Below are 26622 nucleotides of genomic sequence, written 5' to 3'. Positions count from 1 at the left end.
TATTCCTAAATGAACACCAGCCATGGGGTTGCACCCTGACTGCCCCTCACCACCACTACAGCATCAGCGTCAGGATGATGAGCCCCCAGCACAGTGAGCAGCTGCACCTTCTTCCCAGATACATGGCTGCAGCTCTGCTGCACTGAAAATAGAGATGTCACTCACAGTATGCAGGGCAAGCGCACGTGTGACGTCTGTGAGGCTTGGCTGTGCAGCAAATGATAAACCAGGCCAGGATTTGCTCAGCTCAGGGGAGGCAGTCTCAGGTCCATGCTCTGCATCCTGTCCCATCTTCTAGGTGGCCATAGCAGGTATGTGATCCAGAACATGGCTTGCCAACAGGTCTTGAGCACTGAAATGTGACATACCAACTGCTGAGGGCTGCTGTTTCAGAGATGCAGGAATGATGGAGGTAGTACTGGGCACAGACTGGAAAACTAAACAATTGGAAGAGATAAGTGGGAGCCAAACAGAGACTTCTGCATCTCTTCTACAGCTCTTGCAGCTCTTGCAACAATGCTGCTCAGTAGCAACTTGCAGCTCATGCCCTGGGTGGGCTTTGCCAGGAGCTGACACTTTATTTGGACACAACTGGTTGCACTGATAGAACTGGAGTGTGGGTGGGCTCCTTGCAGGCTGAGAGGAGCTGGGCACTGTGGGCAGATCCATGGAGCCCTGTAAGGACCTGTGTGCAGGGCCAGCATGCAGACAGGGCCACAAGCATGGCAAGACTCTAGGTTTGACCTCTGCATATATAGCTCCTCTATATATAGCTATATATATAACCTCTATATATATATAGGAGGTTATAGGTCCTCTGTGCTCAAGACCCTTGTCCCACATGTCCTCATGTGATGTGACCTGCAGGTGTTTCCACTGGTCCTTGGCATTGTTCTTCCTATCTGAAGTATAAAGTATTCCCAGCCCTACAGATCAACCTGTCAGCACTTGTCCTTTACATACCCCTTTTAGGCCCCTCTCCTTCGTGAAGACACTCCCATGGCTTTTCATGTGTGTCAAGCTCAGGCTTTAAAACTACCTGAGAAGGTAGAAAACTCAGATGGAAGCACAGCTGGTCCTCCAGGCAGGAGCTGGAGCCTGTGAAGGTGAACTGCCCCATTTCCTCATGGGGCTGAGGGAGGCCTGAGGGAAGCCAAGCCTGGGTCTTCTCCAGCACTTGTGAGATCTTCACTCTCCCAGATGCAGGTCCAGGTTTTGCAGTGTGCTGTTCACATGAGTCTTGTTGCCAAGCAAGTGGTAGCCTTGGTGTGCTGCAGTGCTCTTCTGCAAGGGAATTAATCAGCTCTGCCCTTTAAATGTTCCTACACAGCAGTTGCTGGAATAAATAGTTCCTGTAACTGCTTCAATCTCCCAGAAAAACTGCTCCTGTTGAGCAGCCCAGCCAGGAGCTGCCTTTGCTTGCTACTTCTCAGAGAGTGCCAGGCCCCTCACCTTGCTGCTGGCACTTGACAACAAAGCCAGCAGAGGGACCCTCCCTAGAGAGGGACCGTGCTGCCTGTGGGGCACAGCCAGGGCTGTGCAGCAGAGCCCAGAGCACCGTGTCACGTGTGACATCCCAGCCAGGGTGTGCAGCAGTGGGGCTCAGCATCAGCAATGCACCCAGGACCCTGGAGGGGCAGGAGGAAAAGGCTGGGAGGAGGAATATGAAGTCCAGAACTGGCTGGGCAGAAGAACTAGGGCCCTTACAACTCTTGCATGTTCACAGCTTTGGTTTGTCTCCCCTATCCAGGAGTGAAATGAAGCGCTGGATGATTTCACTAGCCCCAAACCGGAGAACCAAATTTGTTTCATTTACATCCAGACTTGTTGGTAAGAGACACAGCATGAGAGATGGGAGCTCTTCACCCCTACCCCAGGACACCTTATTCTGCCTGATCTCAGTGCAGCCACATATCTGGAACCTATGCCAAAGTTGAACCCTCTCCCTGGGCTCCCCTCCTTTTCCACCACCAATACCTGCTTGTCTCTGGGCCTGACCTCAACCCCTCCAACCTGGGCTGGGCTGCACTTTCCCTCCCTTCCAGGCTGCCCATGGCTAGCATGGTGGTGGTGACGTGAACCCGGCTCCTTCCCAAGAGTTGCTTCCCCACTACCTTTGGCTGGGGCACTCCCTGGCTTTCCCAGAGGCCATTACCAGATCAGAGGGACCATGTGCAGAGCTCATGGGGCTACAGCCACCCAATCTGTGCTGTTCTTCAAGGGGCTCTATCCCAGTCCATACCTCACTCTTGCCCTGTTTCTTGGCAGACTGCCCACAGATCCAGTGTGTCCACCCGTATGTGGCCCAGCAGCCTGATGAGCTCTCCTTAGAACTGGCTGATGTCCTCAACATCCTGGACAAGACAGATGATGGTATGGGGACGGGATGGGATGGGGATGGGCTGGGAGTCACTGTGGAAGGATGGCCTTTGCTGCAGGCAGGTAGTTGAGAGTCTCTCCCTCCAGCCAGGGAGAGGCTCTGGCATCAGCATCACAGCCAGAAAAGGAAGTTACTGCCTTCTCCTAATAGCCAATCCAGGTTGCCTCAGTTGTGACAACACTGGCACAGCCTCCCAGCACCAGCTGTGGGCCATGGTAGAGCTAGCACAGCCACTTCAGATATAAGCCAGTGCTATTGTTACCTTCATGATGCTTCACAGCCACGTGGTCCTGCTTTCTGGGGTATTCTTGTAGCTGGTGGTCTCAGTCACATTGGATGTCTGCTGGGGACCACTCCTGTGGCCCCAGGGACAGCTGAGGGCACTTGGTGGCAGCAGTGCCTGCTTTCTGCTGGCATCCTTTGAGCCAGCTGTCCTCACATGATGCTGCTCAGGTGAGATGGCCTCCTTGCTGGATGGAAACCTGGGTCTGCTCCAGCACAGGCCTCCGAGTAGCTTCCAGAAAGCTCTGCCAGCTCCAATGGCTCTTTCCAGCACAGCTGTCCTAGTGCAGGAGCAAGGGCCAGTCCTTCCCCACTTACGCCTGTGTCTGTCTATACTCAGGCTGGATATTTGGGGAACGTCTTCATGACCAGGAGAGGGGCTGGTTCCCCAGTTCTATGGGGGAGGAGATCCTGAACCCCAAAATCCGAGCCCAGAACCTGAAGGAATGTTTCCGGGTGCACAAGTCAGATGACAGTCAGAGAAGAAAACTGGGCAGCAGAAACCGCCAGTGACCACCGGCATCCCCAAGCATCTGGAGTGCCTCAGAGAGACAGAAGAGAGAGGCTGCCAGCTGGGAGGAGGTGGCAGCTGTGGGACATTGTGGGGGACCTGGTGCACAGGACAAGGCACACAGACCCATGAACAAACAGACTCTCATTCCTAGGCCCTCCAGAAGCACTGGTCCTTTCCTGGAGATCAGCGCTTTAAACTGTAAATAATCCTTTTCCAAGTGTTCTGTAAAGCCCCAAAGAGCACGAGCTCAACGGACACTGCCCGAAGGCCACCAGGTGCTGGCCAAGTGAGCCACATGTGCTGGCTTGGGCTGGCTCAGGCTGCTTGGGAAGGGCAGTGGCCACAAACATGAGCAATTGATTTCACCCGGTTTAAGCATTAACAGCTCATTGCTACCTTCCAAGTCTGGAGTGCTCTGAACCCAGCATCTCACAGGGGCAGAACTGCGGTCAAGCAGCAGTCTCAACTAGCTCAGAGCTCATTGACACCTGGCTGGGATGAGCCTCAGGAACTCCGCTACCCTAGTCCTGCTGTGAAGCTGCTGGGCTCATTCCCACAGGCATACCTTCAATCTGCTTCCAGTCAAATGCTCTGCAGTGCTCCACACTCAGCTCTTCTCCAGCAACAGCCCAGCCTTGCCAGCCCTAACCCACATCTCTGCCTGCCTGACAACCTCGAAGCACATCTGGACACTGTCCCATGGCTCAGCCCCCTCTACCACAGCCTCCCTCCTTCTGCAGGATCACTGCAGAACCCCAGCATCATGTCCTTTCCTGGTTGATCGTGCACTTGTGGTCTTTGCTACACTCTGCTGCTGAGGCCACAGCAGGGGTGGCTGTGCCAGCAGCGTCTCGCACACCACATGAACCACCAGCAGCCCCACAGCAGGTGAGCGACCTTAGCTGGGAGCTGCTGTCCTACACGCTCTGGGAGGCCCAGCAACTGCTGCCTGCATGCTTGTAACCCACCCCCACAGCCTCCCTGTACAGGCTCACCTCCATGTATATATGCAAGTCTTGTGGCCAGCAGAGCCAGCTCATCACTCCTTCCAGCTATGGCACTGAGCAATGCATGAAGCCCTGGGCACAGCACTGAGAGCAGCGTGGGGGACAGACCCACAGCAGCCACCCCTTGTTCAACAGTTCCACACGTGGCTGAGAGCCTCTCAGCTACAAGCTGGGCCCAAGTTGTGGCCAGCATCCATTAGGGATTGAATTATTTGGCACCTTTCTGTAACATGGCAAAGGATTGTCTTCCAGGCATTGTAGCCTGTGCTGATTTATGCTCTGGCTGTGCCACGGTTGTGCTCAGAGAGAGGACGGAGAGCAGCTGCCAACAGAGCCACACAGGGGCCATGGGCATGGATAGGAGGAGCACAGCCAGGCCAGCAGGAACGTGGGGAGAAAGCAGGATGCTTGGAAGTTGTGAAAGGAGGCTACAGAACTGCTCTTTGGACAACATGGTGTGTGCAGTTTGAGGCTGAACACAGCTGAGGTGGATTCCAGGGCTGTCCCTACTGACACCACAGCCTTGGGCCAGCCAGCCCAGAGCTAGCACCCAGGACCAAAGTGGTGGGAGCCACAGCAGTGAAGGGGAAAGAAGGCATTCTTCACTCAGGCCCAGATCAGTGGCACCACATTAGCATGTGACAACAGCCAGCAGGGTTGTGCTGCCTTGGCCACCTGTGGGAAGTTCATACTAGCCCGTGGTTCCCAGTCACTGCCCAGCCTCAGAGCTGGGCCAGGAAGACTTGCAGCCTCCAGTCTGCTGTATTGAGCCGATTTAATAGGAACATCCCAAGCCAGGTCCCTCCAGCAGCACCCTCCAGTCAGCTTTCTGAGACAACCAAACCTCCAGCTCAGGATTCAAACCTTGCAACAGCCACAAATTCACTAGTGCAAAGCCCAGAGGAGCTCCAGCTCTAGGAATTCCTTAAAATTACCTGAGAAATCACCACATCCCACAGCATCCAGCTTTGTGGCCCAGCCCAGCCCAGCCCCAGGCCTGCAGCCCCACGTGCCTACCTGGCATGTTACTCACAGCACAGAAATGCTCCCTTGCCCATCGGATGTTTCACCAGTTGGCCATGGCCAGGATTCCAGCTCCTCAATGCACTGCTCCAGGGAGAGGGGCTCAGTGCTGCTGTGCCATCCCATCACTCACCACCAAGACCTGGGGATTGCTCCAGCCCCTCCTGCTCTGCTGCGATTCCATAGGACTCCAGACCCCAGGCACAGGCTGTGCCATTTCCACTGAATGGCATCCAGTGTTACTTCCTCAGACCCAGCCCTGCACGCCTCCATCTCAGTGATCTCCAGTGTTGTACAGGGCCAGGCCTGGGGCCCACAAGCACAGGCTGGAGCCCCCCAGCCCTTGCCAGGCTGCCTCAGCAAACTGAGGGGAACTTCTTGTTGTCTGGTTTTTCCGTGTGATAAAATGTAGCTGAGCAAGCCAGTGCCAAAACACTTGTGTGTCTCCTTCCTCCCCCAGGCTGATCACTTGTCTCCTCCCCTGTCCCCTCCAGTGCAACTGGCCCAAAGGCAGTGGGTCAGAATGGGGTTGCACATGAACTTGGGGTGGCTTACACCCATGAACAACCCTTCCCTAGGAAAGCTGTGCAGGGTGATGCCCAACACTGTTAGCATCAACCCAGACTAGACCCAGAAAGATTCTTTTGAGCTCCCTGCTCAAAGCCACACTTGCCACAGGTTCCTCCTGAGTGGGGTTGACAGGCCCTGCCAGATCTGTGCCACCCAGGAGATACCACACGCACCAAAGCACTCGATGCATGGCTGCCCAGCACAGGGCCTGCAGTGCTTTTCCCATATCCTTGGCACCATTTCTCCCAGGGCCCCAGGCAGAGAGTTCAGGAGCAGTCGAGGGCTGCAGACAGGCCGGTTGTGTAACAGAAAAATGTTTTATTGAGTTCAGGAGGCCGAGAACTTTCTCAGTGTGATGACGACCAAGGCCACAAGCACAGACGTACCCAGGAGGGAGGCGATGACAATGGCACCAATAGCTCCGGGCCCCAGTGAGCCTGCAGGAAGAGAGAAAAAGGCACGAGGTCAGCAGAGACAGTGGGGCCCAGATGGGAAGGGCTGCAAGGATCACCCCACACCCAGCATGTCCCCAGCATGGCATCAGGCCACACTCCTGTCCCAGAGCTCCCTGCACTGGCAGTGTCCCAGGTGTCATCCTGTGCACCTTCGGGCAGGGGGCTGTAGCCGGCCACCACCACCTCAGCCAGCTCCCAGTGACAAGGACAGTTGCCACAAAGTGGGTCAGTGGTGCCCAGCTTTCCTGCTAACAGACTGGGAGAGTTGCTTCGCTTGCAGCAGGACCACATCTCAGCTGGTGTTTGCTGTCAGTCAGGAGCCACAAGCCAGGAAAGGCACTCTGCTCCCTGTCCAGGGAGCTCCTGGCACACTCTGCCCTGCAGAGCCCTAACTACATTCAGGGCAGTTTTCTTTCAGGGCAGGTGCCTGCCATGACAGGTCACGGGGCAGGAAGAAGAGTCTTGGAGCCATCTTGGGGCTGGCAAGAGCTCCACAGCAGAGGTTTTTCAGCAGGGACGTTTCCATGAGCAGGCGATAAAGGCAACCCTCCCCCCTCCCCAGCAGCGTGGCTTGAACCCCTCCCGGGAGGTGACAGTCCCACAGGGAGCAAACCCGTGAGGACATCGCAGGCTGCTGCGGGAGTGAGCCGCGGGCAGTCCCTGTCGCAGTCACTCACCGTCCCCGGTGTCCAGCCGGTGCAGGTGGGTGGTGTCCTCGGGCTCCAGCTCGGAGGTGTACGGGGGGAAGGCGGTGGCATCCGACAGCCGGGCGGTGGCGGTGGCAGCGTCGAAGGGACCGGCTCCAGAGGGCAGCTCGGGCGGCTCGTTCCAGAGGGTGGGGACCGCGTCCTGCGGGTACTCTGCTGGAAGACAAGCACCCACGGGCATGGGGGGCTCGGTCACGCTACTAGTGACAAGCACAGCTCAGCAGGTCCCTGGTCTTCTGCTGCCTGCCAGGTGCCTTGAGGGCTGAGAACCCCGGTATGGCAGAGCCCTCCTCCGAGGGGACACCACCTCTGCTGAACAGCCATACCCAGAGCAGCCAAAGGCAATTTGCTTCTGTGGCAACCTAGTGTACTCACAGCACACACGGGACAACACAGAGTGCCCTGACACCCTGCAAACCTCTGCTCATGCACAAACAGGCCCCACATGAGCATCCACAGCTGGTTTACTCATGGATGCCCTTGGGACTGGGCTGGGAAGGGCTGTCACACTGCCAACAGACAGAGGCCACCGGGCCACCTGTGCTGGCCAAATTCACAGCATCTCAGGGCCCTTTTGTCCTGCACCACCAGCCCATGCAGTGCAGGATGCTGGAGGTGCTGGCACAGCACAGGACATGGCTCCCCCAGACAGGACCCCAGAGCCTCGACTTCCCCCTGCTGCACCCCCGCCATACCGGGGAGATGAAAGGCAGGCTGGGTTCTGTTTAATGTTACCACTCGTCTCCTGTTATTCCTTCCTGCCGTGGGTCAGAGACCAAGCCAGAGAGCCCTCCCTGTGTGTGGCTCAGCAAGCACTCCCTGTCAATGCCCAGCCTTGTTCAGGTGGGCTCTGGCAGGAGCAGGAGACATTCCACAGCTCCCTGCAGAAACCACTGGGAATGTTGCACTGGGATGGGGAAAAAAGCAGGGGGGAGAAAAACTAACAACATTCACTGTCAGGGCCCTCCTGAACTGACACAATGGTTATCAGGACTGGGGAACAGGGAGTCAAGAGCTGGAGCAAACAGCCCAGGCTCCCTGGGGCAAGGCACAGAGGTATCCCAGGGCATCCCAACTCTGGCAAGTGAACCTTGGTGTACCAGGGGCACTTGAAGACTTGTCCCAGGCTCTCTGTGGCCCGGGAAGAGAGATGGCAGCAGCACATCTTGGCAGTACCAGCCCCAGCTTTAAGTGCCTGGAGCCCTCCTTGCCTCCTGTGGACAGAAGGTGCTGTGGGGGGAGAGCAAAGAATCCCCATTAATGGGCTGCACCACACTTTGTTCTCCCTTTAAGATCCCTCCCTGGAACAGGGAGCGCCAAAACACTCACCTGTCCTGAAGGTACAAACCCAGTGAGAACTTACTGCAGGGTTTGCATCAGAGTAGCTCCCACCATCACCAGAGCTATTCCACAATCTTTGGAACACAGCAAAGTTCTAGACAAGTTTTGAAAGCTCTTTCTACAGACAGAAAAGCTACCAGGGTATCCAGCAAGACAACTGCCAGGTTTAACCCTGGCCCAATGAGCATCAACAGAGACAAGTTCCAGTGTGCAGCCTGTGCCAGTGAGACCCAGGCAGGAACCCAGGCAGAGCTGGGTGTAGCAGAGAACACCATGTCCTCACACACTGGGTACACCCATGGTCTCTGCACCAGAGGTGGCATCTCAGCTCCCCTGTACATGCACACAGAGGTTTGTGTTCCACAAGAGCTCCCCACAAACACCCAAGCCTCTGCAGGGGCCTTCCCAACCTGTGCTGCAAAACCAACCAGCAGAGCTGAAGACTCATATTCCATCCCATGGCTCTTCCACAAAGTGCCATTTCCAGTGGACCGCTCTACTTTAAATCCCATGGTGTCACAGCCAGAGAATGGAACAAGAGGAAATACAGAATTCAGTGAGAAAAGGTAGTTAACAGAGGAGAGAAATGAGCAGAGCTGGGCTATTTTAGCTGCTAACAGTGGCATGGGGAAGCTGTTGGTTTAGGAACAGACCAAACATATGGAATACTTTGGAAGCCCTGGTTCCAGGCTGCTTTTGTAAGGGAGAAGCTCCACACAGAAGAGCCACACTCCAGCCATGACCTTCCTGACGCTGTCAACACGCCCCCAGACCAGAACCAACACTGCCACTGTCTCCACCTGGCAGAGGAACACAAAGCTGGAGGACAGCGTTGCTTCCTTTCCCAAGAATGTTTTTTTTTCCCCAGAGCTGCACATATGCCTTGTGTGTGACCAGGGACTGGTGTTAGCTCAGGTGATCTGTAACAGATGCAGGTACTGTCCAGGGAGACTGTATGACCTGGGCTGGGTCTTCCCAATCCCTGCTCTCAAAGGGAAGAGGAGGGAGCACAATCTCTTCTAACCGTAGTGCAAAGGTCCCACAGGTGCCACCAGACCCAGAGGTGCCAGATGGTCTCTCCTGTTCTCTGTGCATCTAACTCCTGCTTAAAGAGAGCTGCCAGAAAATTTTCAGGGCACAGAGCTCATTTTTGATAGCCAAATACAGAGGAAACAGTCTAATTCATTTATGATGGCTGTGATTTATAAAAACTTGGATGGCTGCTGGATATGTATTTTGTTAATTCCCCTCATCCAACTGACACACACTTTCAGTCTGCCCACACAGAAAAGGCAGAATGTGCTTAACATGCATTTGCTGTCCTGAGTTCTTGTGGTTTTACCCTACTGGCACTTCAGCCCAGGGAAACACAACCCCTTTCAGTCAGGTCTGCTGCCTCAGGAACAGTTGTGAGCTCAGAGGCAGCAGCAGATTCCTGCACACACACACTGAGTGAAATACCTGCAGCTGAGCCTCCCCAGGAGCCAGGGCTCACTGCTGGTCCCCTTCTCAGCTCCTGCCCCTCAATGTTGGTGGAGCAGGTGCCAAGGGCCCTGCTGTGGGCACACAGAGGGGAGAACACAAAGCAAGAGGCAGGTTCCTCCAGAGCCCATTGCTGCAGCCTGGAAGAACATCTGCTCATAACCAGCACTGTTCTCCCCACATCTCTCCTTGAATTTTCCCTCCTAACCTAACAGCTCATGTCTTCACACACCTCCACTCCTCCAGGTGAGAAGCCCAAGCACCCATCCAACTATCCTCATGCATGCAGCAGGTTTCTTTAACAAGCAGAGGTCTCACACCTGCTTCCCTGACAGTCCCAATGAGTGTCAGCCACACAGCTGGTGGCTGGGAGTGGCAGATCTCTAGTGGACCCACATCAAATGCCACAATACCATTTCAGTCCCCTGGTAAAAGCAAGAAAAGTGATGGGAAGGAGAGTTTGTGTCAGGTACTAAACCCCAACACATGCACACTATTAGTAAAGTCTTATGTCTCCAAGTGAGACACGAGGGCCTTTTCCAGTCATCTCTTGGATAGAATCTGGAGAGATTCTATCTACAGGCAGGGGACCCACTTCAGGAAGTTCAGTTCTCTGCTCTGCACCTGATGTTTTGGGTGACCACCACAAGTCCTGCTCTTCCCATGCGCAGATATTCTGTGCATGAGCAGGACACCAGGATCTAAACATGACCTGCAGAGAAAGCAGCACCAGCATGGCCAGGCCTTCCTGCCCACACTGTCACTGTCATTCTGACTGTGATGAGGGGGATGTGGCCTGTGAACCTCAACAAATGCCTCAGTGACAGCTCTGGAGCTGGCAGCAGCCCTTCCCAAGGAAAGGGCAAGTTGAAGGGAAGCTCCATGGCCGTGGGGCAAGAAACAGCAATCTTAACTTAGCATGTAAAAACACCCAAACACGCTGCCATCTCCAGGGAGGGAGTGCAACCAAGAGCTGGAAACTAAATACCAACGTAAAGTACTGCATGTCTTGTACTCCTGTTCACCCAAGAACTTGGGAGAAATAAAGAAGCAAGAAACACACTCAAAATACATCATCCATCACAAGACCAGATGTTTAATATCTGGGAGAAAGCTATGCATTAGCTGTGCTGCCATCAGTCCAGGACCAGTCCTACCTCTAGAAAACTCCTGTGGCACACTCACATGGTTTGCTTGTCCTGGAGGGGCAGCCAGGGGCACGTGGAGGGGCTGCCAGGCTGCTGAGGCACACGAGTCACCCACCACTGCCAGGCTCTGTGCCTCAGTGCCAGCTGCTCCAGAGGGAGGAAAGCCTCCAGGCCCTGGCACAAATGAGCTCCTCCCCAGCATTAGCTCTGCCTCAGCACTGAAACACAAGCTGAGGGCAACTGTTGCTTTCAGACTAACAGAAATACAGTTGGAGAACACTGAGAAGAACAACATGCAATAATCTTATTGGCATTTTACTGGAGATGGAACTGGACAAAATGGACTAAAATTATTAGAGTGTTTTGTAGAAGGCCAGGTGGATGATGGCAGCTCTTCCTTCCCACATGTTAACACTACAAATTGTCTTATTTTAGGGAAATCTCTCTGCTGCACTGTCTTCTTCCTCTCTCCAGCACAGGTAAGTTATAACTGAGGTGAGGAAATGGGAAGAAAAGATCAGTTACCATAAAGAAATACACAATGAGTTTTCCAAGTGCAGGGGCCAGTGGAACTCCAGACACATGGGCCATAGAGAGATCTAGAGGGGATGATGGCAAATGCAACTTGACAAAACTGCTATTCCCATACTTAGAAAGAAGAAGGTGGGGTGAGCTGCCAGCACAGTGATGTGGTAGCCAGTGCCCCAGGTACTCAGTGACTGAAAGGTAAGACTGGAAGAGTGTCTGTAAGTGACAGCCCCAGGGGATGCCAACCAAATCTGAAGGAACCAGACCCTCCCCACAGGCCAACTGTGAGACCTTAAGGCAGACAGATGTGGCCAGATCACATCATTGTCCCCGAAGGTTACTTGCCACTGGCCAATAGTCTCTTCACACAAGCTGACTTCAGCACTTCATCATCCTCACTGTCCACCTCCAACCTAGCTCCTTATTCAGGAGTCAATACCAGCATCAGAAATTTGTAAGGAGTGTTGGAGCAAAGCAAGGTTGAGTAATGGCTTACAAAGTCCTGGTTCAAGTGTGGACAGATCTGCTGGAACAACTACATCTTTTCCTGAAATCTGCCAAACAAAACCTATTTACTGCTATCCATGTTCTAGAACTTAAGTTTTAAAAAGTTTCCTAATAATCTTTGTTTCTCCTGTAGTTGAAAAAAAACCACACACAAGCTGCTACAGAAAGATGTTCTTGGTCAAGGTGTTTTCCTGTGTCTTCTCCTTTGGTGTGTGTGCTCTGTTGCTTTTTTCCCCCCAGACTCATTCTGATGTGCTACTGCAGTAAAACATATTTCCACATTAGCTCAAAACAAGCTCAGGAGCCCACATGTGAGTTTAAATACCAAATAAACCCACGCTTCAGGAGCTGAGGCCTTGCAAAGGCTCTGTACTAACTTGCACCTCATTTGGGGCTCTGAATCCATTACAGAATTGAAACTGGGTTTGCTGATAGGAAAAAAAAAAAATCAGTTCTTCCTGTGCTCTAGGCCTATCTGCCACTTGGGTTTGGAGAAAGAGGAAGTGGAGAAGGCTAAGGTTTGTCACAGATCCTTGAGCTGGCTGTTTCCTGTTGCACCCAGATGATGTAGACAAAGGGGGTTAAAGATGTGCTTGGTTGCCTCTCCATTTTTGACAAATGTGATGATGGAAAGAGCTCAGTAACTTGGAGAAGTCCACACTTTCACCAGTTGCAGAGCCCTGACCGTGCTGTCCAGGAAATGAGACCAGTGAGAAGCAGCCAAGAGGGAGAGGAGACTCATCCTGGGCCTGGGGGCTGCATGACCCCATGGTCAGCCCTCTCCAGCTCCCACTCACTCTGCAGGGCTCTGCTGGGGACAGTCAGAGGTGCTGAGACGAAAGGGCAGGGGCTGGTGAACCCTGAGGCCAGCAAGGGGCTGTCCAGCCCCAGGTGGCCACGGCAGGCACAGGGCCAGGGCAGGGCTGAAAGGAGCCCTTCAGCAGCAGCACAAAGGGCAGCCTGTGGAGGGCAAGGCCAGGAGCTCCTGTGTGCAGCAAGGCAGAGCTGCGGTTCTGATGGATACTGAGTAAACTTGTTTACAGAAAGGCAGGGCTGTGTGTCTATGTGCTGAGGCCAGAGGGCTGTCTGTGTGCCCTTCCCCTCTTTGTCTGCACCAGGCCAGAAATTTCCTTTTCTAATGGAGTAAAGGCAGAAAAAGTTCCACTGATCCTCAAAGCACCTGTACTGGGGGCAGGAACTCTCCATGCAGCAGAGAATCATTCTGCTCCTGGGGTGGCTTCCTCCTGTCCTCTCTGAGGGAGCAGGGAACAACCTGTTAGAGGCCTTACATCTCTGAAGCACTGCAGAGAAAGCACAGAATCTCTCCTACACCCCAAGATCTGAATGTTGCACTCCCCAGCACAAAGCCCTTCAAGTCTCATTGCATGAGCACAACTCACCCAGTATAAGGATCAAGTAAACCTGGGAGTGCATCACAGGAACAAAGGACACAGGGAGGCAGCACCAGGCACAAACCACAGCTGCAATGCCAGAGCAAGCACATGGAAAAGCTGGCAAGGAGGGGGGCCAGAGCAAATGCACCAAATACTGGAAATTTAAAACAGCAGAGAAGAGATCCCAGCTTGGAGAGGAAGCAGATTGAAGAATTCTCACTTGAAATCAACCACTTCCTGCAGAAAATACTGCTATATACTGCTAATGACTAAGAAAAGACCTCACCTGGTATGGAGGAAGAGCATGGTCAGTGCTTCTGAGAGCAACAGCAATGCACAAACTGAAACTGTGCTAAAATGATTCATGGTCCACTGCACAAAAATGAGTTCATGGTTTGAAAAGGAAAGTATCCACTTTTTAGTGCTCATTTCTTAGTTACTTTGAAGGTTTCCCTTCAGAGAAGGTGTCCTAGAAGGAGAAGATACCAGCTGCACTAATTCTGTTCCTCCACCCACAGATGTTCCAGCCAAGCACAGCGGTGAATTTCCCTACCCATATGAAAGCTCCTTTAAAAAGAATTCCATAATTTGATCTGCTAGACAGCTGGCCAGATCTCCCTGCGAGGCAAGATGCTCAGAAAAAACTGTGAGAGAACTGCAAAACAACATAGCTCCAGGTCTTGGAAGGCAGGACAGAAATTCAGGAAAACAAATGCTGTGCCTGTTATCTTGGCCCCAGCCATCTCTTCAGCCTCGCCTCCACTGCATTGAGGGAAAGGCTTTGGGGGAAGCTATTGCCCATAAGAGTTTCCACCTGTACACTCAGAGCCCATCAGTGCAGGGGGTTTGGAAGTCAGTTTTTTCCCAGCTGTAAAACCCCCCTCAGACCTGCAGCCTTTGAAGCTCTGCCCCTGGCTCCCTGCAGCCAACACAGCTCTGCTGAAGGCAGGAGCAGATAAAGCTGAAATTAATAACAATCCCCAGAGAAACAGTGCCTTACACAACAGGCATCTCCCCCATTCTTCTTCCCATCACCTCACTGCAAGCAAGTCAGAGCCAGGCACCTTTCCAGCACTGCCCTGCTACCCCAGCTCCAGAGCAACCCCATAAGGATGCACACCTTGGCTTTGGACTGGGGTTTTCATGGACACTTCTGCAGTTCTGCCTAAAGCAGCTGCTGTGCTCCGCTGCAGTAGGGAGCACAGAAGGAATTAGGAATTGGCACACAGGCTTTAGCCAAAGAAAAATGTTTCTTTCCATAACTGTAACTTCTTCTTGCTACTAAAAGCTGAGGGACAGCCTGTCCCACCAATGTTCACAATAGGTGCTACTGCCATTCTGCTTAGGAAAAGTTAAAGGATTTTCTCCACTGAAAATATATTCTTGCTCACCAGCAGCCATCAAAGCTAGCTTCCCTTAATCAATTATAATTCAACACATATTTAGGGATGTTTTCAGGGAAGGGAGAAGAGAGAGGGCAGCGTAGGAAAGGATGGCCCAAGCTTTTGGGTTTTAAATGCAAACAAAGCTCCTTACCTGCCAGCACAGCAGGGACCAGGATGCTGCACAGCGTTAGCAGGACCAGGCGAAGGACTCTGTGACAGGGCATGGCTTCCCTCAGGAAAAGCATCAGCAGGAATCCTTAAAACTCTTCAAAGCACAAACAACTCAGAAATTTCACTGGTATAATAAAAATTCTGTTCAGTCAGGTAAAAAAAAAAAAAGAAAAAAAAAGAAAAGAAAAAAAAGTCCTTCACAAGAGCAGCTGTGCAGAGAGAGTGCACAGCCCAGCAGAGCCTCCCTCTCTGTGGCTCCAGCAGCACACCTCCTCCCAAAGGCAGCTCCACCCTCCCAAACTTGTGCCTAAAACCCCATAGGCAGCCAAGCAGAGCCATCAGGACCCTGCCAGGTCAGTGCACACTCAAGCAGTTGTTGGTGAGCCCTTCCCAGAGGCCACGAGGATGCTCCTGGAATGCCTTCCCCGGGGTTGGCCATCCCGAGGCACAGGAAATAACACAGGAGCCATTGGGGCAGCTCAGCCCAAGAGCAAGCAGCCCATTTGAGGGCTGTGCTCTCCCTCGCTGTGCAGGGTGGCAGGGCATTGCAGGGTGGGGAGAGCAAACAACAAGGGCCTCAATCTTCTGAGGTTAAAATGCTCTGACACAGAGCCAGAGCAGCTCCATGGCATCCTTATTCCTGGGTGGAATACTTACAGAGCTGGCCTGGGAGCCATGGGTGGTCTCAGAACTGCTGTCAAAGCCTCCAAGCATTGCAGGAGAGTCGCCTTTGGCAGGCAATGCCAGCATCCTCCTCGGATCCCAACTCCTCAGGCACCACCTCCTCCTGCCAGCCTCTGCCTCTGTCCCTGCCTCAGGGGCTCAGGACAGTTCACAGCACAGAAAACCCAGGTTTGCTTCAAATCACATTTGCAGCAACAAAGAATGGCAAATGGATGAAGTGTATAAAAAGGGGAACGCTCCAGCTGATTGTCACAGGAGAAGTTTCATTAGTATTTTGGAGCTGATATGATGATGAATACTTCATGGTTTCCCATCATGTAATGAATACATAAACACCTCCAATGTCAGTTCTTTATGCTCTGAAAATATGACACAAGTATTTAAGTCTTAAATTTCAGATTCAGATTTTTTTGCAGCAATTGCTTTGCTTTTTGGAGCCCCTATTTTCCCCATCCCTACTGATCCAAATGATTCTTGCTACAGAAAAGGGCCCTATTTGTCACAGAAGGTGACAAGGCAGTCACCTGAGTGCACAATCTGCACATGACACCACCTTACCTTCATAGAAACACAGAAACCAGAGTATATCAGTATTATGAACAGTGTATCTTCCCCACTGGTCCATTATCTACAAATTCCCAGGAGCCAGGTGAGGTCCTCAAAGTTTGATAAATTATTGCACATTTTCCCTGCTTGCATTTCTGCATTTTCATTTAGCAATCAAGAAGCTGTTCCTTTCCTGCCAAGCTCAAAACTAACACACTTTTGTGTACCTGTAACATGGTGTAGAGCAAGCCAAAATTAGCTTGCAGAAATTAGATCATACCACTAAAAAAACAGAAAGCAATTATGAACCACACACCTTATATGCTAAAAAGAGAAGATATTAAAACAAAGTCAGGTTATCAGCCTAAACATCAACTGTTCTCTCAGACATCAGCTGAACATCATGCAAGGCTACCGTGTAAGTTAGGCCTCAGCATACTTATTTTCCATGGTCAGGTGAATGGCAGGACATTTACCATTACCTTTACTGGGATTTTCCACACAAAAACAAGTATCAAAAAAGGAAACTAAGTCTAAAAAGAGAAACTTACATGGTTTCCATGTGGACTTTAGGCTGAGGGGAGAAATAAAACACCTTATTTAGGGCAGTGCAATGGAGTGCACGGGGTGGGCACCGACTGGCAAAGGAGGCTCCGTGGCCAAGTGTTTGTGTTAAGAGCAAACCAGCCATGGCTTGATCTCCCCTGCATAAACAGCACCAGCATGAATGCACACGTTTCTCTACAGACAGCGGAGGAAAATTAAAGCATTCTTGTTAGAAATTTCCAATATCAACTTACTGGTGTTTATTTGAACTCTAAAATTATCAAGTAGAAAAACCAACCAGTATTCCTCACCAGGGAAGAAATAAAGCAGCAGCTGTTGTTCCACATCCTGTGTATTTGCTTGTTGTTTCTTGATGAAAACTGATGCAAGTCAAGTTTGGGTGGGTTTTAGCACCAGGAATTATCTCAATACTCAGCTTTGACAAAAGCAAGCAGAAAGTTTTCTCTCAGATATAATACAACCAGGTTTTATTTAAGTTCTCTCTTTTTTTTCCCCCCCACACTGGCAAAAGTTCAGAGGGAGTTTAAAGTTTTGTAAACATTTTAACTACCCCTCTTCCCCCTTTTATGAATTTACAAAGCAAAGGAGACAGGGAGACCAGATTTGCAACAGTTCCAAGTCTCTCCATGCTATCAGATCCAAAAACTATATACAAGTCTGCAGCAGTCTCTGTATAGTTACTGTACATGTTTGGGGATGGGGGAAGAGAGAGGAGGAGGAGGGGAAGGTGACCCCAAAAAATGAATAAACCAAACAAAATAAAATCCAAAGCCAAACTGCTCTTGAGCAACTCAAACTGTTTTCTTTAGGCAGTGATGACAGAATAACAGACACCTTTATACAACTCCACCAAAACTGCAGCATATCTCCCTTCGCAGGTTACACCCCTCTGGGGACGGGAGATGGGACCAGGGGGTTCAAACTAAGTGCATTTGGCAGTTTTCCTTCTCTGTCCTCTGTGGTGTGTGTGGGGTGGGTGGGTGGGTACGTGGAGCAGGGAAGGTGGTGTTAATCTTTCGGTGAGAGAGGAAGGTTATGACTCCATAAACACTTAGAGGTTATGGATCCCAGTGAAGGTGCGTGAAGTACTTTTAAGGTGTAGAAGATAAGCAGGGCCATCATTGCACAAAGCTTCGTCCTCCAGTGTCTCTCTCCGTGACGAAAGGGCATCTCTGCTCGATACCTAAGCACTGCTTCAAGTGACAGCCAGCTGAGGCTGCTGGCACATCTCTGAAAGCCAGGGTCCACCCTCTCCAGAGACTACAGATCCACACTGTAAAGATCCCACTGTCTCTTAAACGAGACAAATTTGCAGGAAAAGAGCTCAAAATAAACTGGTCCTAACCCTCTGAAGGTAGCACTTATGGGGTAAATTCAGCCTGAAAGAAGAGATGCCACCCCCCTTTTTCCAGAGCAGAAGTCCCCACTTGTCCAGGAAGGCTGGAGAATGCCGACGGGAACTCCACCAGCTTCAGCATCACCACCTAATGAAGACAGACTCGAGCTTTCCCTCCAAAAATTATGTGCTGAGAAGGGCTGGCAGGGGGTGTGCAACTTCAAACCAACCCAAGCTAAACTGTGCCCACTACCGCCCCTCTCCTGTTGCCAGTTTCTAAGGGTAGCTTATGAATGCAACTCCTGGCCAGGAGAGCACCTCTTGCCCTGATGGAGCAGCCAAGTCAGTATCTGTGTGGCATTTTGGTTTTGACCAACATCTGTTAACCACAAACTCTCTCTCAATCTCGCTCTCTCTCTCTCTCCATATGACTGCACGTGTTGGATGTGGTAAGAGTAACCAGGAGAAGGAAGCAATGCTTTGCAGAATCCCAATTGATTTTTTTTTTTTCCAGGTATGTCAGCAGAATGAATCACAGCACAGTGAAAGCTTGCTGCCCAATTCAGCCTTGTTGTGAACAAAGCCTAACTCCCACCCTCCCGGGACTCTGAGCAAAGTCCACTCGGGTGGGCTGACAGTAGGAACAACGCCTGTGCAGTCCTGGGCAGAAGGGGTTTGCTGGGGCCAGAGGAAGCAGCCTGAGATGATTGATCCTGTGATTCACTGCGAGGCAAAGAACAACACAAGGTGGAGAGTACGGTGTCCAAACGGAGAATCCATGGTTAACAGATGCAGGAAAAGCCAGTTGATTTGCACATGCTCAGTAGTCTTCCAAAGTCTCTATTTCTCCCATATTGAGCCGCTCTGATGAAGCATTCACTGAAAACCCTGTGAACCAAGAAGAATTGGTGTTAAAAACCTGGCTGTGGCATAGTGTACTTGATACAAAACATCTGTTACACATGTACTGCATTTAAGAGAAAGTGAATTTAGCAGTAATTCAGTAAGGCTACAGATGCAGTCACCCAAACTGGCTGATTTTTTCCTTAATAAACTAAAGATAATCAACTGTATATTTAGACAAGCATCACTTGGTCTCTAAAACCAGATCAGAAGACTTTTCAAGCTCCATTTAAAAGATGCCACGTGCAGAGCTAGTACAAGGCACATCTACACACGGTGGCAACATGGCTCTGCAACATCTCAAAAGGGAATGTGTTTAAGTCAACTGGCTCTTGGAAGTGGCTGTCAACACCATACTTACATGGTCTGAGAGGAAGAAATGGGCATTCGGAGAACTTGCAATCACATATGAAATTATGCTCCCACACCTCAGGAGTTGTGAGCAATTTCACCCTTTAAAGTCCCAATGCATGTACCTATGACATCTAGTAGCAATTACATCTATTTCCATGCTTTTTTACAAACTTCCATCTCAGGAGTACACAGTGAAAATGTACAAAGTTACCCAGGGCCATGCACATGGCTCAAGATGCACCCCAACTTCTACCCAACCCTTTAGCCACATGTGTTGAGGGCATGATGCACATGAGAAAAGTGTGAGGAAGAGTGAAAACACTTTCAGCAAGGAAACAAATCCAATAAATCAAATGCAGCTTTCCTACTGAAATCCCCTTTTTAAAGGTGTACAAACCCCATCTGGTTATGAGAACAGGGAAAGTGCCCCTGTGTAAGGCTACTAAACACAAAGTTGAACTTCAGTGTTGGAGAGTGCTACATTGGTTTGCTCTGTGCTAGACAACCAATGGCCTTCCACTTCGAGAGGCAAGAAATGCTCTGCTCAGGAGGTTTAGGAAAATTGTTCTGGCTCCCTCATGTGGCACTGTGGCCTAAAAGCATCTGAAATTATTCTGTAAAAGAGTGAGTGCATCCATTTTTAAAAAGCTGCATGGGCTACTTCCAGTTGGAACTTCTAAATTGTATTTAATGATTTCTTCTTCACATTACACGAGTTGTTTTTTTAATACATTCAACTGAGTACCAAGTGGATGGGCACGTTGGGGTGGCATAAGTCAGGATTCCACCAGTCCAGAAATCACTGATTTAGCTGAAGTACTGACTTTGGTGAGACCAAGAACAGAAGAAAGACAAAAACCAAAGGCAGGGCTCTGCTAGAGCCATAAAAAAGCAGTGACTTCAGGTGGACAATACCAATACCTGCTTCTACAGCAACTGGGCTCAGCAGAAGCAGCACAGCAAAGCCTGGCCCGGTGCAGTGCCCTGGTTTCCCCGCTGTCACACAGGGCACAAACACAGACTTTTATTGCACATGAACACAACAGTGACCTGTCACCCCACCGTGTCCATGCACTCACACAAGAGCCTTGTGTGAGTACCTTAAAGTACCTTTAAAGCTACTTTAAAGGAACTTTTCCATAAAGTGCTACAGGGGACAGTTAAAACTAGCCTCACATAAAAATTAAGAGACAGAACATATTACAGAAATAAAGGACTGCTAATGAGGTCATGATCTCCATGGTCTCCAACTGAAAATCTGTGACCACTTCAACCTTTGCTGTCTTTTCTGACTATGGTAGAGGTTATCTCCTGGAAAAAGGTGGCAAGGCAAAGGCAGCCTCAGAAAGCTGCTCCTCATAAAGAAAGGAAAACATGCTTTTCTTCAAAGAGCAAATCAGCATTAAAGCAATAAAATAGCCATAGGTCAACTCAAAGGAGAAAAGGGAATTTAACTGAAACCGCTGAGCTACTTAAGAGGTTTCCAGGTAATAAGCCAGATATCAAAGAGGCCATTACATGAGGGAAAGTTCAACAAAAGTTTACAGAATTTTTCAAATCATTACAGAATTTTTCAAATCATTAAATAAATAATACTACTGAAAAGATTCTAAAGACATTCCAACTTTTCTACTCAAATTCAGTTTTACCATTTAAGGTCAGTAAGAATCCTCTACATTCCCCAAAGCAAACCTCCACTACCAAATTAAATCTTCATTTTTAAAAATTAAAACAGACCTAACAAGCTGGGATCTGCTCGAACCATTTTCTGTTTCTTCTTTTTCTTCCCGCTCTGCACAGCCTCAAAGTTGGACTGCTGGTTGTTGCTCTGATTGGTCTGAAAGACTGAATGTAGCGAACTGTGGTTCATCCCCCACACTGAATCCTAGAGAACAAATTAAGGACAAGATTACAGAGCACAGTGAAGTATGGGTTATTTATACAGAAAATATTTAGAGAGCCCAAAGCACTTCCTATATCCATGTGGCAACACTAGCTACTGATGTATCCACTCATCTTCCCACAGCATTTCCCAGATCACCATGCAAAAACACTCTGATCCACAGTTGGCCTCAACTGTTAAGTAGTAAAAACTGGAAAGCTGCTTTATTGTCTGCACTTGCCAGGACATTACTGAATCCAGCAGGTGCTGCCTGCAGCCTCTCTCAGCCCCAGGGAGAGCAGAGGCTCCTGTACCTGCTGTTGCTGCTGTTGCCGCTGCTGACTGGCTTTCTGTTTGGCACGGCGCTCGAGGAACTGCTTGGCAAACTCCTTGGCCTCAGGAGTATCTCCCAGGTAGGCTCGGATGTAGTCATGGACCTCATAGGGAGACTCCACTTCCTTCAGGAAAGAAACAAACGTGGGAACTGCAAGAAGAAGGCAGACCGTGAGTGAGTGCATGTTGATAGCAAACACACACATGCAATAAACACCAGAGTCAATTTCTGGGTCAAATATTTGCTGGTCTAGTAGCTTGCCCTTCCCAGTTTCCCACAATAAAGCCCTATCATGCAATGCAGGATGAAACTGGATTCTCATCTATCTGCCAGATAATGCTTCCATGACTACCAGAAATCCTCAGGAGGGCTCTGGCTGACAGACTTCAGAACTTTTTCAAATTCCACTGATTTGCTACAGTTAGGACAACGAAAACCTAAAAGAGGATGCAGCCAGTTCTTCTAGCCACTATCTAATGATGTCCTTTTGCTGAGTGCATTGGAAACACTGGTTTAGTATCATTACAGTCCTTCAGAACTACTCTGTCAGGAAACAGGACAGATATTGCTCCCCTCATTTCTTTCCATCTCTTACCATCTAAGTTGTTGGCTGTGTTGAGTGCATGAAGCATCTGTTCACACCACTGAGTGAATCCATCCTGGGCTTTATTAACCCCCTGGAACAATTTCAACAGCTTCTCCTCTTCTTCTACCTTCTTGTTTTGTCTACTTGTAATACCTACAGATTTACTGAGGTAAAGAAAATGCATATAATTAGATTATCAGTTACCAGGCTTACCACTGTCCCATATACAGTACAGTGTTGTAAGACTATTTTACAAGATGCAAACACTTTTTAAGAACAATTTTCTAAGCAGGTGACAAAATGAGCTCTGAATGGTCACCTATTAGCTATTTTTGTTGTCAAAACAGATCCTGAATGACAAGAAAAAAAAGGAAAACACATGATGTTCCAACTGCGAACTGATCATGCCAGGAGTAGCAGTATTTCTTTGCAAAAGTTCCTTCCCCTACCTGAGGCTGGCATTGCTTTTGTTTTTATTGGTCGAGTTACGAGGTCCCACTTCCTTCACTGCATCATCCCAGAAACCCATGTTTGAGTTTTTGGTATCAGCATTGCTCCAGATGCTACTGACTAGGTCAGATGCCCACTGGTTGCTGGGATTCGTGTTTAGAGAGCCCCACACTGAATTCCCAATGCTGGTGTGCAGGTTAGAGTGCTGTTGAGACATAACAAAGAGATGCTGGTTATTAGCACAGACCCAGCAGAAAAGACATGAACAGACAGAGGGAACTGGCCCAGCTGCTTTCCTCCATGTAGCGATTCGATAAATAAACGTACCGTGGTATTTCTGACTCTGTTCGGCTGCTGGTGCTGCTGTTGCTGCTGTTTCTGCATCTGCCTTGCCTCTTCCTGCTGTATCTCCAGCAGGGACTTGGTGGTGCCTGTTGGTTTGGTGACATTACCCCAGCCTGACAGTTTTTGCTGCTGTTGCTGCTGCTGTTGCTGGAGGGCCTTCATTAGTTCACGCTGCTGACGCCTTTGCTGTTGCATGCAAGACATAGTGCTTGTAAATACTTTCATATGATCATTACTATTCAAAAGCCTCACTTGGAAACTGGTTTTAAACAGAATTCACTTTCTTCTGGAGAAGCCTAGCTGACCTGTTATTGTTCTGAGCCATTACCGTTCCTCCAAAAAGGGAGGCATTAGGTAACCAGTAAATAAAAATTGTTTATTAGCCTTGGACAGACTAAATTTATCAAATCATTCCTGCAGTCAGCTTCTCGGAAGATGACCTTCTCTCCTACCGTCACGTGCTCCCCCACAACCCACCCTCCCTTTAACTGCCCTGGTCTAGTGAATAACTTCAAACACATTAGAATATAGGTGTGAAATAATTGTAAACTGTTTTGTGAACGTATTACACTCCCAGGGTTAAAAGGGTGCTGTTTTCCCTTCTTTCGGATTCTTGTACTAAGAAGTGATAAAAACTTTCACACAAGTGCTTACTGAACCTATGCCTGAAGGACAGGATTTTGAGTTATGCTATTTCAAAAAAACATTCCTCATCCTCACCATTCCTTCTAATAACTGAAGTGACAGCTAAGCAGTCCCACAGCTGAGTCCCCTCTAACAAGTTGCACTCCGCTGCTGTCAGTGTTTACCTCTTCTCGGAGCTGCCGTTCTCGTTCTTCTTCTAACTTTTGGATTTCAGCCAATGACAGTGTGGTCTGGGATTGACAAGCTCCTGAATTTGATTGCTGACCCCATGTCGAAGATGAAGGGAGCTGGGCCAAAAGAGAGATCATGAGGAATTGCAAAATATTTGAGAACACTGCTAGAGTATAATCAGGAAAGAAACTGTATAAACCCAGGGGAAAAGGAAGGCCACCTTTAAAGTTAACAAAACCCTAGAAAGTACAAAATGGTATAATAATAAAGTATGAAAAAGTAGAAAATATAGATTATACATTCTTTGAATTGCCCTCTGATGGATCAATCTTTCACACAGTATCAAGAATAATGTAACACATCATTACCTGAAAAAGAGCAATCCATTTAGATTTCGAACACTTTAGGAATTCCAAGCTTTAGAAACTTGGCACTGGCTCTCGCTCAAAAACTATGTGGCAAAAAAAACCACCTGTGCCCATGTGTGATGCCTTCCACTGACAGAACACTTCCAGTTTTTAATCTGTAACTTCTCTTCCTTCTCTCATCAACTCTTTACCCTCTTCCCTCTCCAGACTGTTCATCCATCCCTGCTCTGCCTGAGCTACCACAAACCACCCTGAATGCAGCTGTGCCTTTACTTCCCATGCTGAAAGCAAGTAAAACTGCAGGACCAGCTTACCTTCATTTGTGCAAGTTGCTGCTGTTGCTGCTGCTGCTGCAGCCGCCGTAAAGCCTCCTGCTGCTGCTGCCTCTGCCTCATGATCTCCTTCTGGCGCTGGAGTTCCAGCTCCTTGCGCTTCCGCTCCTCCTCCTCCAGCCGCTGCCGCGCCGCCTCCTCCTCCATGCGCAGCCGGCTCTCCTCCAGCCGCCGCTGAGCCTCCTCCTCCTCACGCGCCCACTTGGCAGCCTCCTCTTCCTTCCCAGGACACAGAAAGGAATAAGGTCTGAGGAGACTTCACAGAATTTATAATACTCAACTCTGTGGCACTGATATTCTGACAGAACAGAGAGGGACCATGTTATTCGGAAGGCAATACAAGGTTAGAGGAAGTCCTTGGAGTTGTTATGTACTCCTACCCATCGTGAGCACACTCAAAACACGCCAGGCAACAGTGTGGAAGGTGCTTTGTGTAAGTAACCTCACTCCTGGCTAACAGCAGTTGTAGTACTTTGATTTGGAGACTGTGCAGTGGTGGTACAAGTGTCTCTGAGTTTTCTTGAGTAGCTTTTAGGGATACACTTACAAGAAGGGGAGCTTTCCCTTGGGGTATTGCAGATCTGTGAGTCTGTGCCTGTTTCCAGCTCCCTGCCTTTGTGTTTAAGCAGACCCAGAGAGCTGAGGTGTCAGGGAATGGCTTGGACTCAATGATCTTGAAGGTCTCTTCCAACCCTGTGATTCTGAGATCTGTAATCTGCGCTGTTTGGGTGTTCATTTACCTTTACATTTTTCAGTAATAAAGTAATATAGTCTATATTCCCTAAAAATACATGTTTCCCATTGCTTCACCAAAGAACTTGCAAGAGAATGGCATCTCCCTAATTCACACCAGCTCATTTCTTATTACTTTCCTTCTAGTAGTTACACACCTTTCAGTCTGAGCTTCTGCCTGCTTATACTACTTACAGTACCACCACATTTTCAATGGAATAAAACTTGGCAAAAGTAAATGGAAAGAAGAGACAGGTGACAAAGATGGAGATATTTACTGTTGTTACTCAACAGCACAGTTCCAGAGAAGACACTTCTGCTAACAAATTACAGAAATGGTGATGGACATCTTACAAGGGAGGACCCTGAGAAGGCATTTTTAAAATACTCCCTGTGAATTCTGAAATGGACTTGGAAGTTAATGTGAAGCCAATTAGTTTGACCAAGGGACTGTGAGAGTATCAGTTAGGGGACTGGAAGCTCAAGTTCCCTGATAGGGATTTCTAATACTGACCCCAAGGAGAAAAAAATCCTGTTAGTAAGAAAGAAAAGGGAAGAAAAAAAAGTTGAAAACTCTGGTAGTGTATATAGACTTGGCATTACACAGAAAAAACTGACAAAACTGATCAATTCAGATGACAATGAAGATAAAGTAAAGGCCCAAAAAAATTGTTTTTAATTCAAAACAAACTGTTATTCTGATACTGTACTCTGCCTCAGAAAGGACTATAAACACTGTGCTGCAAAGCCATTCTTAAGGCTAAACTTGAAGGGAGAACACTCACTCCCACCCAAATCTCTTTACCTAAGGGTGTATTAGATTCTGATTGTTTTGTCTGAAGTCAGGATACAGGTAAACAATCTTTTTTCACTCAATTTGATACTGTCTGCAAGCTCTGCTTTCTCTGACAAAACCTAATTTGACCTCTCAAGCACTCCTGCAAGCTTCAAAGCCTGTTTGTTGTGGCAGCCTCCATAATTAAACAGAAGAGGTCCCTTTTGTCATTTTTCACCTGTTTACGAATTAACTCCTCTCGCTGACGTCTTTCCTCCTCCTCTCTTCTTCTCTCCTCCAATCTCCTAAGTGCTTCCTCCTGTTGTTGCCTCTCCTCTTCCTCCCGCTGCCGCCTTAGTGCAATTTCCTGCTCTCGTTGTCGCCTGAGGGCCTCCTCCTGGAGTTGGGAACAAAATGTCAGTCTATAAATGCCATTTTATCAACAAACAACATCAGAACACAGATCACAGCATTGTCTGGCCAAATAAATGGCCTCAAGAAAAGCTCCCTAGCTCCAAACTAAGCTCTCCCAAAACAGCGCATTAAGCACAACAACCCCACGTGTAGTTCTGATGCAATGTGCATCTCCTACATAAATTATTTTAATGAAAAACAGAAGACATTAATTGCCCATCTTTAGTTTTAAAAATAATGGCCTTGAGATGACAACAAAAGGTTAGACTTTTTTCACTATGCAGCACTAACAGCTGAACATTAG

At 49.2% G+C, this 26622-nt stretch overlaps 3 protein-coding genes across 20 annotated transcripts in view; 1 reads left to right on the top strand and 2 right to left on the bottom strand.

Moving 5' to 3' along the window:
- Positions 1–5639, top strand: part of NGEF (neuronal guanine nucleotide exchange factor) — a 37617-nt gene extending 31978 nt beyond the window's left edge. For all 5 annotated transcript variants that reach the window (XM_071437402.1, XM_071437403.1, XM_071437404.1 and 2 more), the window contains 3 exons: positions 1751–1830; positions 2269–2373; positions 3003–5639. In XM_071437402.1, coding sequence (XP_071293503.1) covers positions 1751–1830; positions 2269–2373; positions 3003–3175 — 358 coding nt within the window. In that variant the 3' untranslated portion in view covers positions 3176–5639. The remainder of the gene's footprint in view (positions 1–1750; positions 1831–2268; positions 2374–3002) is intronic.
- A 435-nt stretch (positions 5640–6074) lies between these two features.
- SNORC (secondary ossification center associated regulator of chondrocyte maturation) lies at positions 6075–17011 on the bottom strand. Of its 4 annotated transcripts, none has more exons than XM_071437444.1 (4): positions 15552–17011; positions 14875–14988; positions 6909–7094; positions 6075–6213 (listed from the first exon to the last, which is right to left on the bottom strand). In XM_071437444.1, exons 2-4 carry the CDS (start codon positions 14966–14968, stop codon positions 6104–6106), a joined length of 390 nt encoding a protein of 129 aa, XP_071293545.1. In that variant the 5' UTR covers positions 14969–14988; positions 15552–17011; the 3' UTR covers positions 6075–6103. The 4 variants fall into 4 exon arrangements, with proteins under 4 accessions (XP_071293545.1, XP_071293547.1, XP_071293544.1 ...); XM_071437446.1 differs by having other exon boundaries at positions 6909–7091; XM_071437443.1 differs by having other exon boundaries at positions 14875–17011.
- Positions 17012–17141: 130 nt separating this feature from the next.
- The window catches only part of GIGYF2 (GRB10 interacting GYF protein 2), a 74422-nt gene continuing 64941 nt past the window's right edge, over positions 17142–26622 (bottom strand). For all 11 annotated transcript variants that reach the window (XM_071437390.1, XM_071437388.1, XM_071437389.1 and 8 more), the window contains 9 exons: positions 26143–26301; positions 24380–24616; positions 23691–23813; positions 22864–23067; positions 22541–22741; positions 22096–22255; positions 21481–21650; positions 21022–21169; positions 17142–18915 (listed from right to left, as the gene is read on the bottom strand). In XM_071437390.1, coding sequence (XP_071293491.1) covers positions 18848–18915; positions 21022–21169; positions 21481–21650; positions 22096–22255; positions 22541–22741; positions 22864–23067; positions 23691–23813; positions 24380–24616; positions 26143–26301 — 1470 coding nt within the window. In that variant the 3' untranslated portion in view covers positions 17142–18847. The remainder of the gene's footprint in view (positions 18916–21021; positions 21170–21480; positions 21651–22095; positions 22256–22540; positions 22742–22863; positions 23068–23690; positions 23814–24379; positions 24617–26142; positions 26302–26622) is intronic.

The sequence above is a fragment of the Agelaius tricolor genome, unplaced genomic scaffold (genome assembly GCF_023055355.1).
Source record: "Agelaius tricolor isolate 1412-34295 unplaced genomic scaffold, bAgeTri1.0.p SCAF_12, whole genome shotgun sequence".
In the NCBI taxonomy this organism is placed as follows: Eukaryota; Metazoa; Chordata; class Aves; order Passeriformes; family Icteridae; genus Agelaius; species Agelaius tricolor.
The sequence above is the reverse complement of the archived record's forward strand: the minus strand, read 5'-3'. Positions and strand labels throughout refer to the sequence as shown.

What these genes read in the sequence shown, in the direction of transcription:
- SNORC (XM_071437443.1), bottom strand. Translation starts at nt 14,968, where the DNA reads ATGCTTTTCCTGAGGGAAGCCATGCCCTGTCACAGAGTCCTTCGCCTG. An exon ending in GGTCCCTGCTGTGCTGGCAG is followed by an intron (nt 7,095 to 14,874) that starts GTAAGGAGCTTT and finishes CTTGTCTTCCAG; the next exon opens with CAGAGTACCCGCAGGACGCG. An exon ending in CCGGCTGGACACCGGGGACG is followed by an intron (nt 6,214 to 6,908) that starts GTGAGTGACTGC and finishes CTCTTCCTGCAG; the next exon opens with GCTCACTGGGGCCCGGAGCT.